Here is a 25,455-nt window from a genome sequence, read left to right as displayed (position 1 = left end):
GTTCCTTATCTGGAATTCAGGGGCCTTGGAAAATAGATTGTCACCCCTGGTCCTTGTCTTCAGTAGACTAGCCGTGCCCAGTTGTTTCAGCTGTTATATTTTAGCCTCCTAAATCATCCTGTTTGCTCTTCTGTGCACTTTTTCTAGAGTCTCAATATCTTTTTTTATAGTGTGGTGACCAAAACTGGATTCAGAACTCCAGGTGTGGTCTTACTAAGGTTTTATAGAGTGGTATTAGTACCTCACTTGATTTCGATTGTATCAATTGCAATTTAGGATTGCATTGGCTTTTTTGACTGCCAATGCACACTGCTGGCTTATATTTAGCTGGTTGTCCACTAAGACTCCAAGATCCCACTCACAGTTACTGCTATTAAATCAGGTTTCACCTAATCTGTACATGTACTTTTGGCACGTGTGTGTGTGTGTGTGTGTGTGTGTGTACAATTGATGGAAGAGTGTCAAAAGAGCTTTCTACTTAGACTTTGAAGATAAAACTTCTAATCAGGTAAATGGAAAAAAACAACTGATTATTAGCCTGAAAAATGTAACTTCCTCCATATTTATAATAACCAGAATGTAGAATTTCAGCCTAGAAATCTGATCTGCAAGCATCTCCATGAATGAGCAGGAAGGAGAAGTCTGCTATTTCTGTACTTCAGTTTCTTTTCTTTTTTATGAAATTTGGATGACGTAGCCATTTTACATCATAACATAACAATACAACCCCAAGGGAATAAATTAATAACAAAAATAAGTTTTAAGAAAAACCGTACTGTAATTTCTGTTGTTATTATACATTTCTGTTGCTATTATACATTTTATGCATATCTAATATTAAACAGCATAAACCACTGATATTTTCAATAGAAGTATATTCCTCCCTTCCCAGTAAGAGGGTGAACTAGTTAAGAGAGTGTAAAATATTCGAAGAGACCAGACCTGGTACTCAGTACAATCAACTGGTCCCTGTGAATTGAAATGCTCTGCAAGTATTGTTGCCTCAGTCTTAAACACAAGAATGGTATACTATCGCCTCTGAATATAATACATCATATATGGTTTTTATACTAACACAAGGCTAATAGTTTCATTCAGATTTGAACTTCTCAGACTGCCACTGAATTAATCTACTGCCCCAGTAATAAAGAGTGCCAGCTGCCCTTAATTTTTATTCCCATGCATTAACTGTTGACCTAGTTATTGGTTAGCAACTAATCTACCCAGCTAGCTTTCCCTTCTCTTTTGTCTTTAATGTCCTTATCCTCTAGATTTAATAAGTTGTCACTGATACATTACTTTTTTTGTTAATAAAGTAGCTAATTTTGAGCTATTTCCAGTGCTTTCTTAAAAATAAATCTAAGCATCGAAATGGTAAGGAGCATTCAGTTCTTTGTGTCATACCTAAGCAGTCCAACTAGTATTAGCAAATATTAAGCTTCCTTAAAACTTAAGAAACATTAATAGGTGTTCACTGATTTTAAAGCTTATTTTTCAAGACAATTTCAAGTGTCAAAAAGTTTAAATGTTTAAGAAATTAACAGTTGGAAAATATTGGCATCTTCAGTCTTTTGCATGTTACTCACTAACCCCTGAGCATAATGTAAAAAATTATTCTATTAAAATTAAGTTATTGCCCATTGTTTGTTTATTTTGTATGTGTAATGGCTCTATCTTTTTATATTGTCAGTGATGGCATGGATTTTTAGGAATCTTGTTACCTTGCGATAGCCAGTCATGGTCCTTTTTCTTATAGTGAGGAGTTAATTGGCTTGGTTCATGCTTTAGACTTCACCCAAATTATGATTTATTTTAACTTGATGTGCAAATTCATTCCATGAAAGAAACTTAATTTTACATTTTGCCAACAAAGGCAATGTGAAGTTATTTGTTGATTATAAATCATAGCTTGATATGCCTGAATCATGATAAACTGATTTGCTCAACAGATTTTTGTCAATGCAGATTTTAGCATTGCATACTGTGCAGATATTGCCATTGTAGGCTAAGCCATTGTTTTAATTATGCTTTGATGAACATGCCAGAATCCCACAGATACACAGATTAATGATTGCCTGATTGTATAATTCCTGCTTTGGTTTTCCTTTGTCTTAACCAGTTGTTTGTCTTGAGTTGCTGTAGATTGATTAGAAAGTTTAGGGTAGAGAGGAAATCAGGAATAACCAGAAAATGCTGGTTGTTCACACATCATGCTCATTCTTACTTACAATGTATAAGCCAACAGCCAATTGTAATTATTAAAAGAAATAAACCACAATGTGTCAATATTTATATATCATGCTTAATACAATGCAGAGTGTCCTCATTTAGCAACTGCCTCAGACAGTGCCCATTTATAGTTGCAATGGTAATGAAACAGTAACTTTGAAACTAATCCTCCCATTATGACCTTTGCAGGTTTGCAAAGCAAAGGAAAACTGAAATAAGATCCTAAGCACAGTTGTGGACTTAGCAATTGCTTTGCTTAATGACTGAATTGAGAATGCCAGCTGTGGTTGCTAAATGATGTGTATGTGTATGTAAATCCAGTAGTTTTTTTGCTGTTGTTCTCCCTATATGTTACCCAGTAAAGAGGCATTCATTTTTTACTGATAGATCGATATTGACTGATATTACTCCCAACCTTAAGATTCTTGATAAGACCAATAAAACTTTTGTGTGCATGTGATGTTTGCTTCTGCAAGAGAAGAAAAGAAAGAAGAGAAGCTCCCTACAAGTTGAGGGAAATGCATAGTTTGCAATTTTGAACATGTCAATTTCTGGCAAACCAACCAGTAGGAATATTTCACTGGGAATAGAAGAAATGAACTGAGGATGTAATAGAAGCACCCATAAGTAGGTTGTGATCAAACATCTGCTCTCTTACAAAGTTTGTAGCTGAGACAGAGTTTTGGGTGGACCTGGTATTTGGGATTAGAAAGGATTCTATTAAATAGCAGATTGGTTGACACTATGAGAAGTAGTTCTCATATAGTCAGAAAAACAACAACAACAACTAGATGCTAGCAGATCTTACTGTTGCAAAAACAAGGGGCAGTTGGAATTGGCTCTTTATGTATAGGATGAGATAGAGCATTTGAATACTGATCAAGTCGATTTGAAAATAAGGCAGAGCTGCCTGGGAGCTAGATTAAACCATCTCTCATGTCAATCATACTCTTCTATTGCAATTCCTTTGTCAAAAAATCAAATAGTTGAGTTGAGGTCTTAAAAAGAGAAATATATTGGACATCCTCTCTACATCAAGCTTCCTTGTTTTTACTGAAGTGTACCCTTCTGTTGTCAATAGTGAGTGGTAGCTTTGTAAAGGTGTCAAGTGAAGATGAGCTATTTGAGCTGCAAGTTATGTTCAGAATCTCCTCCAAGATTGCCCATTTTGAAACATGGATTCTTAAGAAATGTCCCTTCCTATATCATCCTGCTTTGTGAGAAGGGTTGAAGTTCTGTCATCGGAAATGTATGTCTATATCTGTATGTCTATATCTGTCTATATCTGTATGTATGAATCTGTAAACTACTATATGTTTTGTGAATGTGAATAAATGTGAATATATGTGTCAGATTTCACCACTGAAATTCAATCTGAAACCCATATTTTAATTCACTTGCTGAGATCAAGAGAAAGGCAAAAAGACTTCCAAGAATCCAAGAAATAAGTGTCTATAAGAGGGCAAATAGTCTCTATGAAACCACAGATTTAAGTATGTATTTGGATTATACTTACTCAGTAAGCCAGTAAAGCTGTAATTTGTAATTATTTACTGTAATTTGCCTTGCAAAATGTATTTGACTTGCATTTGTGTATGTGTTTCAGGGATTTATGTTCCTGGGCACTGTGGATGCTCAGTCTGAGTTGTCATCCGAACAGAACACCATAAGTACATACACCCATCATGATCGTGCCACTAACACACATCTGACTTGCCACAAGTGTCCTGCAGGAACTTATGTATCTAAGCACTGTACCATGATAACCTTAAGAGAATGCAGCTCTTGTGCTAACGGGACCTTCACAAAGCATGAAAATGGTATAGAAGAATGCCATTCATGTAGGAAGCCCTGTGAGCAGTCAATGATTGAGAAGACACCTTGCACTGCTCGGACTGACCGTGAATGCTCCTGCCCACCTGGTAAATTTTTACATGGAGACACCTGTATCCCCTATAAAGTATGCCCCATTGGATGGGGTTTAAGGAAAAAAGGAACTGAAACTGAAGACAACAGGTGCAAACCATGCCCTCGTGACACTTTCTCTGCTGTGCCTTCTAGTGTGCTGAAATGCAAACCCTTTACTAACTGTTCACAACTAAACATGGTGGTAATAAAACCAGGGACAAAAATGTCAGACAACATCTGTGGATTGCAGTCAATTTCCAAGAATGTAGCTGGGCTTTTGTCAAGTCCAGAAGAAGATGAAAAGCACTATGAAGTTTCTTCTGCTACTTTTCTTACCAAAGGTAGGTGTAAAGCATTGGGAAGCATTCTCTGCTCGAACGTGGGAAATAATGTGATGAATATGAAACTTTCTTTTGAAGTAATAAAAGCTGATAATGCTCCAGTCTGGAGTTCCCTTCCTTTCTCTAAAAGTTGCCTGTTGGGCTTCTACTTTACATTATGTTAGGTCCCCCTTTTTACAGCTCTTCAATGGTTAGCCTGATTCAGCTTCAGCATAATCCCTCTGGCAAGTACAGCACATTATGGCAGCAATAATTTGATCAGCATATGGCTAATGGGGAGGTGGAGGGGCCAACTATGCTGTAGTGAAAGAGAGAGACATAAAAGAGTTTTAAGTTGCATCATTTTATCAACCTGATGCAGAATTGTATTTCTTAAACTTGATCTTTCGTAGATATGTAATTAGATACCAAGTGAGTTCTTCATTTTCCAACAATAAAATTGATTAATTTGTATAGTGTTTTGTCTTCTTGCTTGATGGTTTAAAATACTGTATGTAGTACATAGTGACACCTGCATCCTAGTCCACTACTTTTACTAAACCTTTCATTGTTAGTATTTTGATTTCATTTGAAACTATAGTATTAAACTTGGCTTAAAATCAGCATCTATTGCAAAACGTTTTTCATGAAGTGAGGATTAGCCTAAGAACTGTGCTCAGCAACTATGTTTTGCAAGACCTACCCTCTTCATGGCTATTTCACAGCATGAGCTACTTTGGAGTAAACAACTAAACAACCTGATGCTTCCAGGTGTTCGGGACTTCATCAGCTATCAGCATTTTTCATCCTTGTGGAAAGTGGCATCTCCACCAAATAGGGAGGACACTTCATTGTATACCCTTGAACCAGTTACTTCTTTCTAAATTAAGTGCTCTTAGAGGTCTTTTTTGGTCAGAGCTGTATTAATAGCTCTTAGCAGACTTCCCCAACAAGGGCTTTCCAGACAGGCTGGATTTCAGCTCTTGTAATTCCCAGTCTTTTAGATCATGTTGACTTCTAAATATAATTGGTAGCACCAGCCATGGAAAGACAGGCTGATAGGGTCTATGCTTTCTGATTCATTTTTAATATTATATGTGTTTTTCAGGTGTGAATGCTTCCTCTTCCAACTTCACCACCACTCCTTCCCCAAGCACATATGCTGACATGTTGGAGCCAACAGACATATACAATGAAACCTCCAAGAATGAGAATGTGGCAGCTTTGAACTATTCTAAATCTATACATCACCAGCAGCTATATTACCACAAACAAACCCCTTCCAATCTTAACTTACAGCCAGCACTGGAGATGAGTGGCAACGTAAAATCCAGCATTCCATACAAACCCCCTAAAAGAGGGCCCCCGAGACAGGCTATGCATAAGCATTTTGATATCAATGAACATTTGCCATGGATGATTGTCCTGCTGCTGCTGCTTGTGCTTGTGGTTATTGTTGTTTGCAGTGTCCGCAAAAGTTCACGAACTCTAAAAAAAGGACCAAGGCAAGATCCCAGTGCAATTGTGGAAAAGTCTGTTTTGAAGAAATCTTCTACCCCAACCCAACATCGGGAGAAATGGATCTACTATTGCAATGGGAATGGTGAGTAGTTATAGTTCTATAAACAGAAGTACACTCACAGCTAAAATAGACCTCCATCCCAGTTTAAAACACTCAAATCTCATAGCTTCTTAAAAATAACTTTATTCTGACATAAAAGCTTATTATTTCAGGAACCACAGGCCTTCTTTTTCCACAATTATTTGTTACATTTATATGCTGCCCAGCTCACAAAGCAACTCTGGGCAGCTTACAAAATAGTGATATAGATTAACATGAAATGTATTGCTTTATATTCATGATAGAGATTATAACAGATACTCTGTATTCTGTACAGAACACAAATGTCCTCAAAGTGTCCCAAACTATATAACATGTATGACTTGGCAAATAGGCAGACTGCAGCAATCATTTAGGAAGATATATGCTGCATGGGAATTATGTCAGTATGCAGCTATTTATTAATTTCTATGATGTTCAATGACTACAGTAATTCTAGGTGGCTTATGTACTAGGGTTAAAATAAAAACAATAGAGTAAAAGTAACAAAAAGACAAAACGAAGCCAAAAGGAGTTCAACTCTTGAAAAGTCTGGCTATCTTAGACCTATCATATTGGACTTCCTCAGGGCTACGTATTGTAGGTCTGGCTATATACTAGTCTCCAGAGGGTGAGTAGCAGCACTAGGAAGGGACGCACAGAAGATTTCAGTGTGACTTCGTCCATCAGGCAGCAGATCCTCTTACGCTGCCTTAATAAGAGATCAGTTTCCCAAGCAACCTAGGACAGCTCTAAAGCTGTTTATTTCAACAGATTTTCCTGTCTGTCTGAAACAGAGAGGTAATATTTAAAAGAAAGTGGTCCTCTTAAATCAGCATCTTTGAATGTGCATCTTGCTATGTGTTTTTGCCTGTTTTAATGATCAGAATTTGCATTCTGATTGACACTTGACATCTCTTTTCAGAAAATGCAACCATGGGATCCTCAACATTGTGATATGGATAAACTAAAACCTTTTATAGGGGCCAGTTTTCTTTTTTACTATATGCAATTTTTTGTTCTAAAGCCATTCCCCTAACTTTATTTGATTTTTGGTAAATGGTTTAGAACAACAGTAGGGAACTTTTTCCAATTAGGGAAATAAAGTTAAGCAGAAGTCCACCTTCCAAAGATGAAGTGTTATTTTGGTGAAAGTGTTTTTGCTTAAAAGGTAAAAACCAAGCAAAAATTAGATTGCTGACAGTATAATCAGAAGTGCTCTGCAGGCTGGTGGACTATATGCAGCTGATGGGCTTTCCTATCTGAAAATAAAGAATTTGAAAGAGTATCTGGGTCATTTCTACAGGGGCTAAGAATTCCTCCCCTCAAACTATTGTTTAGTGAAAGGTTTGCCACAACAGAAGTTGTAAATGCAAGTTCTGTTTTTCAATTTAAGTCTCTTCTGTGCTGAATCTTGGATCAATTACAACCTAAATCTATTCTGTCCTCCTGTCAACAATTCATGATCTCAAGGACACTGGCATCTTTTATGACCTCATGTGTACTTGGATCAATTCAAGCGTCAGTCTGTTCCACTCTGCTACTATTACATAGGCTCTTTAAAGCAGACTGTTAAAAAAGAAGAAATATTTTAGATTCATTTTTTTCCACTGCCATTTCTGTTTCAGATGATCTTAGGTTCAGCTCAGTTCATAATTCAGTTCAAGTATTTTATTTGCTTGCATTTCCCCCCATATTCTCATTTTTCCCTCTTTCCTTTCAGTCCATCTTTTATTCTACCCAGAGCACATGTTTGATATGATCACGTTTATTTAAACTGTATCTGTTTTCACTGTTGTTTTTATCAATAAAATCATTTCAAGTCAGTGAAGACCTGATATTAGCCAGTGTTCTTGAACAAGACTTTTCTTGGTTTGTTGAAAGAACTTTGTGGTCTTTTGTGTGAACTATCATGTTTTAAGAAATTTAAATATATATTTAGGAAAATGTATGTCAGAAAGATACCCCTGACGTATAGTAAACCTTCACACAGTGAACTTCCCTTGTGTTTATGGTCTATCTAGACTGTATACCCTGTTGGGCAACTGCAAGTGATACCATGACCTATACCTTGGTGTATAAGGTCTGAACAACAATAGGGGTCAATTTTCAATTTAGTCAAATGCTGTATTGTTTATAAGACTTATACCTTTGTGGTTGAACATTTGCTCTCTTGTTTAGGGAAATGGGGACTGTATGCAGAGAGAAAATCAGTCCTCAGATACCCCCAAGAATCTGCTACTTTAAAGTGCTTTTTAATATAGACTTCCTGGCATTTATTTGTAGTTATCTCAATTCTGCCTGTAAGCTTCTGGCTCAGGCTGTGATTACCAGACGTGGCATTTGGCATCAGAGCCTGAGCAGATCACAGGGAGCAACTTGCTTCTTTCTTCTACCCTAGCATGTAGCTTCTTGGGAATCTGTGGTGACCACATTCTTGATATTGATTGTGTAAATGTACATAGTTTATTAATGTGTACTCCTCATTCTGTCACTTTATTTTAATAAGTTTTGATAGTATTCTGATCTATGAGAATGGAAAGAAAGCACAGCCAGGTTCTCACTTAGCACTTGGGAAATTGTTGTTGACGAGGAGAGGTGAAGAAAAGGAGAAACCTATTTTTCTTCCTGAGCTGAGGAGAAACAGTAGAAGAAAGAAATTCTTTAGCATAATTAGTTTCTGTCAATGACAGGCAGGATTTTGTGATAATTATCCTAAAAAAGGAGCTTCAGTGAAAGAAAACAGATAAATGTAAATGTTAGGATTATAGATTATTTGTGTGTCTGAAGATTCATTCTATTTCTTAAGGTCAGTAATGCTGACCTTAAATGCACACATATAAACAGTGAATTTATCTTTCCTTTTGGCTTAAAGAGGGAGGTTAAAACTATCCTATTTTAGTGACTACTTCTATGGCTGGCTTTTAGGCAACATCTGCTGAAAATCTTTCAACTGCAAGCTATTTTTTAATAAAATACATGACGTTTTCTAACATTCTATAAGTACAGGAGAAAGAGCAATAATCAGCAGCCTTTACCAATATGAATATTTTTCTTTGGAGTCAGTTCAGGGTGGCACAAATTGAAAATAAAATATATCCACAACCTTTTTAAAGGTTGATTTCTCACTTTGTATAATTTCTTTATATATGCACACTGGTTTGTTGCAAGAGCACTTTAAATGGTTTATAATTTTAGTCCTGAATTATTAAGAAGCAAAATCCAAAGTCTTGGAATATACAGCACTATCTTTTGCATTTTGATTTACATCTGGCAACATGTGACAACATAGCAAACTTTGCTTGACTGAAATTAAGTAACCTAAAGAACTTATCAAGAAAAAGCTGATAAAGCTCTGGGCTTTAATGCATTGGAATTTCTGCATGGGACCGAAAGTAAATATCAAGATTGTTCAGCTCCTCAGAACTCTAGAATTGAAACTATTGCAAAGACCACGAACAAAGTTAAATTTTAAGGTCACCTGACAGAAACCAAGGAAATAAGCAGGATTTATATGAGAGAGCGATTGCTGGATGGAAGGGATATACCATCCATGCTGCAAGAGGCTGCTGAGAAGAGCTTAGGCACAATTTCACAAAAGTATGATCCAATGCAAAGGGGAGTTTGGAAGAATTGAGCTAGTAGCTACCACAACATGTTGGAAAGCCACAGAACCAGCCAAAACTTGTGGATTCTTAGTGTATGTAGAGTATTGTTTTAGAAATGAATGGGAAACCTATTTTCAGTTTGCATCTTCAGCGCTCCATGGAAATGTAGTAAAACCGTATACATTGACTATTATATCATAGGAGGACAAGTATAAAGAACATACTTCACACTGTTCATCCTGCTTAGTCTTTGCAACATAGATTCACAGCAATTTTATCTAGCTCAACTTGGATCAGAGATATAAAAGAATTATATGCTCAGGGCACTAGGTTTCTTTGTGCTCCCCTATTGAATTCCAAGTACTGTTCCACTCTGGCTATCACTTCAGAGAATGCCCTTCTTTTTTTCCAAATAACTTAGTCCTTTCTGATAGTTTGTCTGCAATTCCATATGAATGGCATTCTGCTGGTTTAATTTTGGGTAATTTCACTAATGGATGAAATAAACCTGCATGATTTAAATCTGCACTTTAGTTGGGTAAGTTTCATTGAAAACTAAAGATGTTAAAAAAAAACCACGCTCATCGAATAAGATAGTCTGACAGCTTTTTAGATAGATGTTGCCTATCAAGTCTAGGCTAGGATAGTCCAAGTAATTGCTGAAAGAGTGGTCTTTCTGACTCTTTTCACTGCCATGTAATAATTATCTGGATATCTGTAACCCAGATAAAGTTTACCTAGGGTTGATTCACACAACAGTGGGTCTTTAACTGAGTTAATGGATTTTATTCTGTTTTATGTTTGCCTTTGAGTCAGTGTAGATTCTTGGCTGCCTGTATGAGTCTGCAGTTTTCCGGGAAAGATTTCAGAAGTTGTTTGCCATTGCCTCCTTCCTAGGGCTGAGAGAGAGTGACTGGGCCAAGGTCACCCAGCTGGATTTGAGTATAAGGTGGGGCTAAATCACACAGTTAATCTTTTCCGTAGAATAGTCATTTGTAACTCTAAAGGCAGGTTTTCTTTAATGATAAAGGGAATTCTCAAAGGTTTACATTTTTTTTTTATCACCTTGTCTGGAATTGAGGGTTTACTCAATTCAGTCTTAGAGTCTCATGGACATACAGTATTTAAGATTCCTTTCCACTAACGAAACCCAAAAATGGGTATAAATAGTACCATTGCCAGGACCAAAGTGGAAGTAACATCTAATACTATACAAGTGGAATTTTGACTTGTTTCTCCCCAACTTCTTAAAATCTTCAGAAAGCTCTGGCGGTGATCCAAAGCAAAATTTGGGCCAGAGAACACAATGTTGTATAGAGTACACTGAGAAAAAGAAATCCCCGAAGAAGGAAATGGCAAACCATTTCCATCTTGCTGCCAAGAAAACTATATTTACATGTCCATCAAGTAATTAAGTTTTGAGTTCATCTTGGGTGAGGCTTGACTTTATGTTGAGAAGAAATCTCCTCCATTGATTCCATTCAGTGAGTGAAAAAACTTTGCTTGTATATAATAACTCTGTTAATATCCATTGCTTCCACCATTGTTTTCTTATTTGGTATCATAAGCAGTTTCTTTTTGGCACGATGAAGCATTATATTGGTTGTTTACATGATAAATATAATAATGAAGGAGATCATTTTAATCTGCTTTTGATTAAGGGAGATAATATACAAAATGCATGAAATTTATTCAGCACAAGTCATATTAAACCTCTTGAAATTAGAATGCTGAAAATTTGACTTTCGTGTTGTTACAATTTGAAATAAATTTGCATGAATTTTGAAGATTGGTTGCTGAACCACACTCTGCCATTTTAAATTTTAATACATTTTATTACAACATTTTTATCTCACCTTTCAATATTGCATGATGTGAATAGCCTCCTTCTAAAATAAATTAGCTAAATTTGTTACAACTTAAAAAACAACCCTGTGAATTAGATTGGGCTAAGGGATGACTGATTTGTTGTTTAACCACTTAGGAATTTGAATATCTTCGTCTTACTCCATCATATTTGGTTCCATTGCTTTTATTTGTCTTATTGTTAAATTCCAGGGTGGAACTCAGTTATTTAACTGTTAGATCTCATTGGCTTGTTGAGAGTTCAGGTTTTTTGCATGCTAGTATTACCAGACAATTATCCAAAGAACTCAAAATACTTTATTGAAAATACTCTGGAATCTATTGGACAGTTGGTTACATTACTTTTAACTTGCATGAAATAAGCTGCTTTTATGTGTGCAGGAATTTTAATTTTTTTAAAAAAAATATTCTTTGATGTAATTAAAGTCTCAATTTTATTGTATTTTATATTTACTTACATTGCTCTTTTCCAGATATTATAATAAATAAATAATTATGTAAATTTATTTCAAATAAATGAAAACACCTTTCTTCTCAACTAGAATGTATTTTGTGAATACATGTAACCTTCAAAATCATGATAGTTGAATGAGGATTTCCAGAGAAGTGAAACCATAATTGAAATTGCTTTGGAAAAAGCAACTCCCAAGTTCCATTTTTAAAAATTGCCTTTGAAAATTATCATCTATATCCATTCTAGCAAGACTGTCAAATAAGATCGCCAACATTGCATGCCTTTTTAGAAGAATAACTATACTGGGGGTTGGGGGGTGGGAATGCAAAGTGTCTTCTAATTTAGAGCAGTATTGCTGTTTTTTTTTTTCTTCAAGCATCCTTACTATAAGGTAAAGAGAACTTTGTGATAAGCTTGTATTTAGTATTTTTTGCACCTTACCCAAAATTCTTCTCTTAAACAGGCATTGATATTCTGAAATTGGTAGCTGCCCAACTTGGAAGCCAGTGGAAAGAGATCTACCAGTTCCTGTGCAATGCGAGTGAGCGGGAGGTGGCAGCTTTTGCCAATGGATATTCTGCAGATCATGAAAGGGCTTATGCCGCTTTACAGCACTGGACTATCAGGGGCTCTGAAGCTAGCCTTGCCCAGCTGATCAGTGCCCTCCGCCAGCACAGACGCACAGATGTGGTGGAGAAGATCAGGGGTTTGATGGAAGATGCAACGCAGGTAATACCTATATTACTAGTTACGTGCATTAATATTGAACACTAATCTAGAGGCAGGGGTACAGAACAGTCTTTTGTAGCACAATTGTAGCTCCTTCTGCTGGTGTGATCCTCTCTCTCTTATTAAAGAATAAATGTGGGGGGAACAGCAACCCAGATACTTGCTGGCAATGTTTGTTTTTCTTGAAATCAAGCAATTGTCTTTTCCAAACATCTTAGTATTGACTCCACGTCAGCCAAAGTGCAAGGAATCTGAAGAAGTGGAAAGGCTACACTGTAGGGTGTTTTATTGTAGGCAGCAAGGCTTCCTTCTCCCAGTTTTCCATCTTTTGTGTCAGTTCATCATTCTATATTCAATATGTGAAATGGGTGCAGCTGAAATAATTCCAGCAGTCATCGGTGGAACCTTAATGCCATTCAATATTCTCCATTCAATATTCTCCATTCAGTGCTGTTCCTTATGACTATCATATATTTTTGCTTTTGTTTGATTTAAATACCCAGCCGTATAGTCCTTTCAACTGAATTTTTTAAAAAAATGCTCAGAGCAGAAATAAATGAAATAGCAGAAATAAAAAAAGAGAAATTCAAGATGATAAATTCAGCACAATTTCTTGGCTTGAAAAGTAGAACTTTATTGAAAGGAGGTATTAATGAAAACAAGTCATTATTGAAATCGTGGGTGAGTCAATTATGGCTTGTGTTTCCTGTTGCATTGCTACAGTTCAGTACTATATCTCTGCTCCCACCCCTGCAGCAGGTTAAAATACTCTGGAAATCACTGGCAAGTCAAGGGTAAGTGGGGCTTCCTCATGTTTAGTGATTTTTCCCAGCTTATGAAGGTATACTTATAGCAAATCTGACTTCTATTTCTGCAATTCAGGAGAAGAGTAAGACATTGCCTAACTTGATGCCTTCAACAAGTGCTTTCCAACATTGCATTACCTAATTTATACCCTTTTTTGCTGATACGTAAAGTGAGCTTTTTATGTTTTAAAAATCATTCTGTTCAAGAGATTCTGTTTACTGAAAAAATGTTGTAACCAAGGAGTTGGCTAACATGGAAATATTTGATCATTTGTCCAAATGACAGAGGCGTCAACTCTTTTTCAATGCTGTGGCCAAGTTTTAATTTCTCTTCCGCTTTCCTTTTTCTTCCTCTTTTTTCTCTGTATCAAAACGGTTTGATGCTTTGTTTTATCATTGTATGTTATCTGAAATTTGTTTTAGAAGAGCTTGAAAGTGCACAATTTTCAGCTGTAACCTTATCACCATCTACACACTAAGAATGGTTTCTAGTTCCTTGTTTTAAATAATAAATGGCTTTGCCTCACCATGTTATACCCTGTAAACATATTTCTAGGCTCATGCAAATCATGCAAAATATTGTGGACTTCGTACACTAAAAGTAGCTAAAGTGCCTGCTCTGGCAGAGAGTCTAGGTTTAATTGAAGACTACAGCAGGTCCTATCTCAAGCATTGCATTCATAAAATAACCACCACTGATAGTTATACTACCAGTAACAGTAATGATCGTATCATATTATATACCCAAATAGATGTTGGCACTCTCCAGAATGCAAAAGCTTATAATTAAAACTTGTACAATAAGAGTCTCCCATTTCATTACCAGAATGTTTCAAATTCCTAATTGTTTTATTTAAATGATGTACTATCAGTATGCCAGCAATGTGAACTTTGTAGAAGTCAGAAGACTAAAGTAAGGCAAATGCTCAACCTCCCATATCTTTGTAACAAGCAAAAGCAGAAAAAAAATTCTGCAAAATAAGAGAGGATAAATGTATGTAACTACATTCATTGCAGAATTCAAGTGATTTTGATGCAAAGCTAAAAGTAGAATGCAAGATTTGACAGAGATACAACTAGTGATAATATAGTGATTATATAGAGGGAGCACTTTTTTTTCCTCCATAAAGAAATAATACTGACAATGGATGTAATGTTTTGACAGGAATGTATCCCACTTTGCACAAATGGGTCTGTACTGGTAAGAATAGTATCCGAGCAAATACACCTGGGTTGCTGGAGAATCATGGCTAACATTTCAATTTTCATAGTTTGATAGTGTTTAAAAACGAATGAGCTTTAAGCCTCTCTTACAATAGCAATGGATTATGGGAGTCATTGCCTGAGTCCTTAGCAGTTTAAAGTCAGCTATTTTTCATCACTGAACTCTCATATTTTGCTTTCAGTAGCTGTGCAGTCAACATGTATAAGTGACTGGTTTCAATGTTCCTGAGCTTCTGAAAACTCATTCTGCACAAAAGCAATAATAAAGGAAGGCATGTGGCTGTCTGATATCCCCCAGAGTTCCAAAAAATCATTCCCTTCCTGGCAAGAAATAAGATATCCAAGATAAAAACAATTCATTTTCATCTCTAAAATAAACACTCTTAATCAGGACAGTTTACAAATACTTCAAATACTAAACACTAAAATTGTAACATGAACAATAATTTTGGTGAAAGCACAAATCTTTACATGGAACGAATGAAAGAACAATCTGTAACCGTTACAGTGCCAAAAATGTTATCAGAATGGTCAGCCAATTCAGTTGTCCAAAATGAGGCACATTAATCACATTCCTAATAGCTGAAAAGATCAATAGTTCACTGTTTTGTACTGAAATACAGATGGGTTATGAGGTCCTGACTTTATATCCCATCATGTGTTCTTGGGATATTTATTCATGTTACAGCCAGTGAGAAAAAGGAGCTGTCCATTTTTAAGCAGGAGCCCAATGTGTAGAGAAATTCCTCCTTTTGATCATAATCTTGATATCCAAATTCTGCAAACTAATCATGCAACCATGTATATTTATCCATGTCAATGGAAACATTCAATATTCTCCATTCAGTGCTGTTCCTTATGACTATCATATATTTTTGCTTTTGTTTGATTTAAATACTCAGCAATATGTCCTTTCAACTGAATTTTTTAAAGAAATGCTCAGAGCAGAAATAAATGAAATAGCAGAAATAAAAAAAAAAAGAAATTCAAGATGATAAATTCAGCACAATTTCTTGGCTTGAAAAGTAGAACTTTATTGAAAGGAGGTATTAATGAAAACAGAAGTCACTATTGAAATCATGGGTGAGTCAATTATGGCTTGTGTTCTACTGTACCCCTTCCTGTTGAATTGCTACAGTTCAGTATTATATCTCTGCTCCCACCTCTGCAGCTGTCAAACACCAGAACTAGAAGAGAACTTGAATGTCACCATGGTTGCAAAAAAATTGTCTCCTATTTTGTTCAAATTTATGAAGAGCCATGACCTGACAAAGAAACTTTCAGAAAAGAAGTTCTTAGTTGAGATAATTTTGTAATCTCATAGTTTATTTTCAGACCAAAATGAGGAACTGGACTAACCCAGAAGCCCATTAAAGATCCATATAAATCCAATGGACTCTTAATTACCTTAATTATAATTATATTCATATAATTATGTAATAGGCATTAATTGGCCTGAAAACAATATTGTTCCTGTAAAAAAGAGAGACATTTAAGAATGTAAGTATGCAAGCTTTCTCTACTGCATTGCTTAGAAACTCTACTTCCCTGTTTATCCAGGAAGAATGAAATCATGTTTTAAATCTGTCGCCCTGTCAAAGATTTGTCCAATAATAGTCCAGCAGTTTTTTATTTGGTTAATCTTGAAGAGAACAGAAGTCCTAGCAGTTCTTGTATTGCCATTAGATTGGGGTGGAAGTGAATAAACAGCATATAGCATAACACCATCCCTACCCCCACTATGTGTCAGGGATTCCTATCTATAGGTTGTTAAGTTAGAATAAAAGACAGACGTGTCAATGGAAAATTTGGAAATAATAAGAACAATCTAAAGATTGATTGATTCATGGAAATCGGGAGCAATTTTTGCTATGACTGGGCTCTACTGAATATGGCAAAGAACAAGTATGTTTATGAAAGTTAAACACTAAAATATAGGGTTCTCCTATATAATGCAATGTTATGTAGTAGTGTACCTCTTCCAACAGTATGTGAAAAAAAGGTTGAACAAATTCTGACAAATACAATTTTTGTCTGTATGGTAAAATCAAATAACATTTTTTGTACATGAAAAGGAGTATTTTATAGCTTAATTTCCCTTAATCTCCTTTGCAGTTGATTTGAGATCTGTGATAAAAATTGATAGGTCTGATGATAACAAATTATCATTGTCAAGTGTTTGTCCGGGCCAGCATTGCCTGATTTGTGTCCCTCAGATAATAGTGTTTGTTTTTGGTTACGCTTAGCACTGCAGGCATGTTAGTATTTCACAATAGAACAATGGTTCCCCATAGTCTTCTGATGCCTACATAGTCTCTTTGCTAGGTTAAACCAACTGTGGAATAAAAAAGGAAGTGGCTCATAAATACTATGATCAGGATTTGCTGAAGCTGCAGCTGGGTCTTAAGTCTAGCTATAGTGAACCAAAATATTTATCTGTGAGTCTGCTCTGTATTACATACTTCGTTGGAGCTGTTTGTACGATATGGTGCCTTATCTTGAAAATGAATTCTTAATGAATTCTTCCAGTAATCCTAATTATATTAGCTAATATTTATTCAAGCATAAATTTGGAATACATGCCTAATGTTCTCAGTGCATTGATGTCCTTAAATCTCTCCATTTATATTTCCTGAAAAGAAATGAGTACTAAATATAGTCTGTTTTGGTTAGATTATGCTCTTAATTCCATTTTTGGTTCATATTCTATCACAACATTTTGTAATACTGGGGTAGCATACTTTCTATTGTGTAGAAAGAAACATACTGCTTGCTTAACAAAGTAGTGTAAGAAACCAAAGGAAATATAATTATAAATTTAGCATAATTTCATCATAATCACATTTCACAAGTACTAAAGAATTGGATGAGCCCTTTAAGCTCCCCTCTTTTTGAGAGGTATTTTCATTTACTGGTAAGAAAATTGTACAGTTTTTATAGAACTACACTTGCCTGTTCCCAGCAAAGCTAATTGGGTATTATGCTAGAAAATAAAGGAATTAGGTCACTAATCTCTACAGTACTGTAAACTGTCTTTAAAGCCTTACAACCTCTATTTTGCCCGTCATAATAATTTCAGTAGAATACAGACATTTGTGTTCCATGATTTCATTATCTTCTAGTTCCCCAGGAAAAGTAACCCTTGGTTTGAAATCTATTCCTTCTACTCTTTGTCTAAGTAAAAACGTTCAGAATTTATTGCAAATATTTCTTTATCAATATTTATCAAGGATAAGTGACATGCAATGCATATTGTCCTCATCATACAATGTTTTTTGGAAACAAGTATAAGGTGTGGTCCCCAGCTGTGCCTTTTGAAGTTCTTAAAAGCCCTTTATGATCACAGCTGCCAAAATTCTCCCATAGTTTTCAAACGTTTTAACGGGAAATAAACAAGAGCAGTGGCTGGGCATAGTTTTAAAACACATTCACAGAATGGCACACACCAGAAAGAACCCTGCCACAAAGCTCTGCCTGTTTTGTATTTTGGCCAATGTAGTGTAGCCTTGAATCTCCGAAAAAATACTAAGTGCAGACCCCTGACCACAAAAGGTCTGCTGATCCCTACCTTGTTCTGAAATATTAATTTGTGAGATTAATTTCGATAAATTTGCTTTTAAATTAATTTAATTTTTTTAAATTGATTGAATTAAAATGAATAGGTTTGGTATATTGGTTAAGGTGACAGGCTAGAAAGCAGGAACACACACACACGAATCTTGAAGCTGATAAAAGTGAGTAAAATTCTTTGAAATCTTAGTTGTGGACTCTGCTATGTGTTTGTATGGGAATCATTCAGATTCACAGAAGAGAGCCTTGTTACAACTTATGTAAATATTCTGCTCTGGCTAAGCAAAATGACTATTATACCTTTTCCAAAAGTTCAAGTAACAGCATCTTGACCTTATTTTATTTTCCATTCAGGAGCTTCCCACATCTTACTCATCAACTCAATGTATAACTTCCATTGTCTAAAGGGCAGAGACAGGGCCACACACGTTGCCATTTTGCCCTGCTTGGGAGATTCAAGAGACATGGCCAATGGTTTATAAGAATGAGTTGGGCTGGGCTGGGCTGAAATATGGGTTTTAGGAAATTTTAAGTGATAAAAGATGATAGTTTTCCCCTTAACCTTTCCAAAGTGCTGGGAGAGGGTTTAGGAAATAAAATAGTGTTTTAAGATTCTGTCAAAAAAAAAAAAATACTACCACAATGTTTAATCTGGTCTCTTCAGGGGTAGCAATGGGATACTGAAGGATGCTGGACCTGAATATGGTGACAGATGGCTCCCATTATGCCACCATTTTTGAAATTTAGGTCAGAATACCAAATTGGCTATTATTGGTACTTGTATTTTCCCAACCATGATTCTCTCTCATTTCTCCCCCATTTTTATTTTTATACTTTAGAACACAGGTAATACCACTACAAAATGCGGTCCAAGGAACCCTGCAGGAAAGAAGATTGTAGGAACTGAATTTCTCTTTTCCTGCTTTATCTACCTCATTCAAGCAACGGTCCTAAAATCTTTCCCCTGTAATCAGGGAATCCAGATAAATAAAGCGGGCTGTAACCCAGCAGGGGAAAGCAAGAATTTCCAAGTATGGGTTTGAGATACTTGGTTTTCGCCTTGTTTGGAATGTGTCTGAGACTTTGAGGGAATGACAGGCAGGGAAAGAGAATTGGATATCAAAGTCATTTTTAAGGACTGTATCACCATGTTTCTCTAGATCCAGCTTCATCATTATCCAATGTCTACAGTTATAAATGAAGTAAATATATCCTCAAGGTGATTTTGACTCCTGGTGACTAAATCTATGCAGTTTTTTTGGTACAGCTACAGAATAGTTTGCTTCTCTGAAATACAGTTTTGGTTTCTTAGTTTTGCCAATAGTCTTGGAATTCCCAGGTAGTTGACCATCCCAAACTTACCAGAAGTAAATTCAGCTTCTGAGTTCAGACAAGGTCAACTAGCTGACTTTGGCTGAACTTTAATCCAAATAAAGCAGTATATATGACATTGATATATCCATCTGCTTTTTGGACCATGTACTTTCAGGTTTTACTTTCATTTGACAAATTGTGCTGATTTTCCAGTATACCCCAATATAGGGTGAAGCATGAATGCTGCATCACTGACAGTAGTCTAAGTATAAGTGAGGAGATAGCAGCTGTTAAATTTTTTTTTATCTCATTATGGGTAGGAAAAAGGCACAAGCTATTTAAATCCAGTACTCCCCCAAATATATTTGTAAGCGAGGATGAGAAAGAAAAGGGTATAATCCAAAACATGACAAACAGAGAGCAGATGGACTTTGAAACCTTGTCTGGTAAAAGATCCATTAGTTGTACAGGTAAGCAGTTCAGAAGAAAGAACTTTAGACAATTCATAAAGACCTGGTCTTAATGATTTCGCTAATAAAGGAAAGCTAAATGTTTGCTTATTTTGCTTGCAAAATTCTGTATCCTCACCTCTACTTTTCTTGGCTTAAACTTGATTAACAAAATTCCAAATGAATGCTGCTTCCTCGGTTAAGAGTTGCAGTTGACTTTTTTCCCTTTAAAAATTAACTATGCAAGATTTTTTTAAAAAAGTATGCTACTGAGTTACACTATATTTATTTAAAAATAGTTTGAGTTTATAGTAGGTCAGGTTTGAATGGAAATTTCAGAATTCATATTAGCAATCCTTAAAACCAGTCAGTCTTAGGAATTACTGTGCAGCTCTGGAAGACAGGAACAAAATTCTAGAAAAAGGCACCTTTGTCTTAAGGAGATGCTGAGAAGATCCCCATGATAATTTCAGTTTAAAAATGTTCAAGTAAATGTGTTTATTCTTAACAATAATCAAAGTTTTGTTATTCAACTTATTTCAGAATATCCTTTTTTTTTCTTAAATCTGAATAAAACATGCTAGATCAGATTCCTTTCAATTAAAGGAACTGCAATATTTACTGCAAAGTCCATTTCATGGACCTTACAGCTCCCCAGATTTACATTTTTTCCTGTATTATTTCATGGTCAAAGGAGTTATAGCAATACCCTGTTATTATGCTAGGATTACTAGGAGTGGCAAAATAAGAATAAAAAATATGTCAAACTGCTCATTTTATTTAAAAAAAATACTCTGTCACAAGAGGTAGCTTTTATGAGGACTTCAAAGTATGGGTGTTCATAAAGTTATGACTATGTACATTCTGTTTTACAGGAAGGGATCTTGTTCAGAGCTTCTGGAAATCTTCATTGCTTTCTTTCTGTCTCAGGGCTACTAGGTCCTGCTGTTTGTCTTCCTCTTAGCTCACAGTTCTTAACCTCATTTTCCTCTGCTGTTGCTCTCTGTGCCAAAATATATTGAATTATATATTGAATTAGTGGTAATTTGGTAGAATCCTCTTTTTGGGAAAAACATGTTAAGGTGAAGACAAAATTCTAAACTATATTTGTGATTCTCATCCTGTTTATTGTAAATTTAAAGACTAGTCTATTTTTACCCATACTGGGTAATGTTAGGAAACCTCTTTATATTCTTCAGATTTTAGGTTTCATTGGATACTTGAAGATCATGCCATTAAGTCCATTGTTCTTTCAAAAACAACCCTCAGAATGGATTGGAATTGGATGCGGTAGGATTAACAGAATAATAGAGTTCGAAGGGACCTTGGAGGTCTTCTAGTCCAACCCCCTGCACAGGCAGGAAACCCTGTACAATTTCAGACAAATGGCTGTCCAATCTCTTCTTAAAAACTTCCAGTGTTGGAGCATTCACAACTTCCGGAGGCAAGTTGTTCCACTGATGAATTGTTCTGTCAGGAAATTTCTTCTTACTTCTAGGTTGCTTCTCTCTTTGATTAGTTTCCATCCATTGCTTCTTGTCCTGCCTTCAGGTGCTTTGGAGAATAGCTTGACTCCCTCTTTTTTGTGGCAATCCTTGAGATATTGGAACACTGCCATCATGTCTCCCCTAGTCCTTCTTTTCATTAAACTAGCCATAGTCAATTCCAGAAACTGTTCTTTATATGTTTTAGCCTCCAGTCCCCTAATTATCTTTGTTGCTCTTCTCTGCATTCTTTTTAGAGTCTCGATATCTTCTTACATCATGGCGACCAAAACTTGATGCAGTATTCCAAGTGTGGTCTTACCAAGGCATTATAAAGTAGTATTAACACTTCATGGGATCTTGATTCTATTTCCTCTGTTAATGCAGCCTAGAAGTGTGTTGGCTTTTTTGGCAGCTGTAGCACACTGCCGGCTCATATTTACGTGATTGTCCACTAGGACTCCAAGATCCCTCTCACAATTACTACTATTGAGCCAGGTACCACCTATACTATACCTGTGCATTTGGTTTTCTTGTTTGGTTTTCTTACTTTTTTCACCATTGAATTTCATTTTGTTAGATAGTGTCCAGTGTTCAAGTCTGTCAAGTTTTTGCATGGTTGTTAATGTGATTGTGTAATTAATTACATGAAATTTGGAATTAAACTGAGATTTTGATTCTGAATTCATTAATTTTTTTAAAGTGATAATACTTACTAGCCTGTAGAGAAAAAAGCTGGTTTTACATCCTGGACATTAGAAAGTAGCAAAGTGGGTCTGTTTGAGGTTTAATTAAGATCTTCTCTATTCTTAGTACAAAATGAAGCAATAGAGAAAACTGTTAAGGTACCACATTTGTGACCTTTACATGCAAAATAGGTGCTCTCCTGATAAACTATATTTTTGGTTTAAAACCTGGGGGAATGGGCTGAATTTAACATCACATTTTCCTGCTGAATTCAGATTTCTGCACAGTCCTAGTATTAATATATTTTGCTATCAACTGTGTCCCACAGTGCAGACATCAATATTGGCAAGCCCTGTTTTATTGCTTTCAAGCAGCAAGTATCGTGCTGCATGACTAACCTCCTGTTTTCAGTGTGCAGTGAGATCCATTGCATCTCCATTAGATTCACATAGTTATCTGTAAACAAAAATTGCCGTTTGTTCAACTATTCATTTTAAAAATGGACTAAATCATACTTTGATATTCTTATTACAATTCATGATAGAGAACTGTAAATCTGTTTAAAATCAGAACCCTTTAACTTCAATATACGTTGACAGGTAAGCAGCCTGTTCCCATGACAAATCAGAGGCATAAGAAAACCCCTGGTAGACTAGACCAAAGACTAGACCAAATCCATAATGATCAGCCTGAAATGAAATGAATGTTGCAACATTCTCCCACTGGAACTGAGAGGCAGAATGGTTTGAAAGATCAGCTCGATACCAGCTTTTCAACACATAAAAGTATCTTCCCAGGTCTGCTTATATTTCCTGAGTTATCACTCTCATGGCACACATTTTGAAGATTTAGATACAGTAAAGCTGTTACTGTAATATCAATTCGGGATACTGATAGGCTTTAATAATCTAAGTAGTTGATCTGTGCCTTCTATCTATCTCCCTTCTCCTACATTCAAGAGTAGATATTTAAGTTCCATGTCCTGTACACAGAATGTCTGGGGGAAAATTGTAACCACCGAGGCACCAAAATAAGGTTTTGTGTTGGAGTATCATGAAAAGTAGAAGTGTGGGCAGGATCCGGTGATTTCATCGAAAGTTGCATCACAGTGCAAGATTTACCCCTTTTGTATGTGTACATAATGTCATAGCACACAGAGAAAATTGGCAATGCTTAAGATGCCTTAATATGACATTACTTTTGTCATTTGCCTCTCTTGATCTGCATCCCATAGGTGCCATCAAATACTAGTGTTTTCGAGAACATTGTATTGATTACAATATTTCAGTTTCCCAAGCCATCACTATTGACTGTGGTTTTTTTCTTCTGATGAGTACTGTATATATGTTAACTTTGAATTATGCACATTCTAATTCTTTAAATTGGCTAAATGATTAAATTAGAACTAGTTCTTATTGTAAACATACCGTCTTGAGTTGGTTATAAATTAGTGATAATGACATTTGATGGGAGAGCTGGAATGCTTGTTACTGCCCTTAGTAATTTAAAATACTTTCCGAATATTGTATTTGGTATTATTTCTCCAACGTTATTTAATCAACTTTCAACTTTCAGAGTGAACAGTAGGGCAAACATTGAGGGCCTTATATTAAGTTATAATCTAAAGCAGCTAGCAGTTGCTAGGTTGCCTACCCATACTTTAGTGTTTTAGGGAGACAGAAATTGTCTTATAGAGAAGGTCATAATAAAGGTCATAATTTCATTCTTGATAATGCTACTTTGGGAACCTTTGCTTCCTGTTGAAACTAATGTAATGATAACCACATCAAATGCATGCATGATCACTTGGTTGCCGTCCGTTGCAACGTCTTGTGTTTCATTGGAGGCAGCTGTACTTTAGTCTGGTATTCAGAATTAGACATTTTTTATGGTTGTTTCAAGGGAAGAACCACAAGTGTACATCTATGGGTCCTGGGAAAGTGTCTTTTTATAAAGAGCTGGCAATGATTTAGCATAAATTACTGTCTAGAACGGACAACAATAGTTAGATAAGGTAGTTTGTGTGGGTTCATGGAGAGGTTTTATTAGTACTAATGGGAGTAATTGTTTTGAACGTCTCTAAGTAATACTATCTGTTATCCTTTCTGTCCCTGCCCTTCCTCTTCTGGCCTCCCATGACCTCATCCAGCTTCCCCCAGCCCCCCCACTTTCTACCTCAAACTCCGCCTTCATCTGATACTCATCTTCAGTCTTCCTGTACAGAATGCTTGTTGTTTTCTGGGTGGAAGAAGATTTTTATACTTCAGCTTAAGCTAGCAGTAATTGTTTTTCTTTATCAGTAATAACTGTTACTGATTATGAAACCTTTTTTGCATTTGAATTTATCTCTGGGTTTTCAGTTTTAGGTTTAGAATTTTGATTTATATTGTCATGTGATGAGGGATTTTTTTTGCACGTTTATGGTACGCAAAAGATCACAGATGATTCTGAGTTTAAATGTCTTTTTTGCCTTCGTTTGTCAGGAATGCCACAGCTGAGAAATTTGTATTGATCAAGAGAAGAATTAGAATCAGAACCAGAATAGAGCTGAAAGGGGCCTTGGGGGTATTCTAGTCCTGCCCACTGCTCAAACAGGAGATTCTATACCATTTCAGACAAATGACTGTCCAGTTTGTTAAAAACCTTCAGTGATAAAGCACCCACTTCCTTCCACTGGTTAACTGTCTTCACTGTTAGGAAGTTTCTCCTTAATTCCAGATTGCTTCTCTCCTTGATGAGTTTCCATCCATTGTTTTTTGTCCTGCCTTCTGGTGCTTTGGAAAATAAATCCCTTCCTCTTTGTGGCATCTCTCAAATACTGGAATACTGCTATCATATCCCACCCCCAATTCTTATTTTCTCTAGACTAGCCATACCCAATTCCTGCAACCATTCTTCATATGTTTTAGTCCAGGCCTCTGATTGTCTTAGTTGCTCTTCTTTGCAGTTTTTCCAAAATCTCAAAATCTTTTTTGTAATGTGGTGACCAAAACTGGATGCAGTATTCCAGATGTGGCCTTACTAAAGCTTTATAAAGCGGTACTGATACTTCACACGATTTTGATTCTATGCCTCTGTTTATACAAACAAGGATTGTATTAGCTTTTTTGGCTGTTGCCGCACACTGATGACTCATGTTTAAGTGATTGTCCACTAGGACTCCAAGTCCCCCCTCACAGTTACTGTTGTTGAGCCAGGTTTCACCAA

The 25,455-nt window shown here is 36.0% G+C and overlaps 1 protein-coding gene across 1 annotated transcript in view; it reads left to right on the top strand.

Annotated features, from left to right (window-relative positions):
* Window positions 1–25,455, top strand: part of TNFRSF21 (TNF receptor superfamily member 21) — a 36,062-nt gene that overhangs the window by 4,921 nt on the left and 5,686 nt on the right. The window contains exons 2-4 of the mRNA XM_026707699.2: window positions 3,836–4,478; window positions 5,566–6,060; window positions 12,449–12,714. Of these exons, the coding sequence (XP_026563484.1) occupies window positions 3,836–4,478; window positions 5,566–6,060; window positions 12,449–12,714 (1,404 nt within the window). The remainder of the gene's footprint in view (window positions 1–3,835; window positions 4,479–5,565; window positions 6,061–12,448; window positions 12,715–25,455) is intronic.

The sequence above is a fragment of the Pseudonaja textilis genome, chromosome 1 (assembly GCF_049901715.1).
Source record: "Pseudonaja textilis isolate UNSWEBS1 chromosome 1, rPseTex1.2, whole genome shotgun sequence".
Classification (NCBI taxonomy): domain Eukaryota; kingdom Metazoa; phylum Chordata; class Lepidosauria; order Squamata; family Elapidae; genus Pseudonaja; species Pseudonaja textilis.
This window is presented reverse-complemented; position numbering and strand designations above follow the sequence as displayed.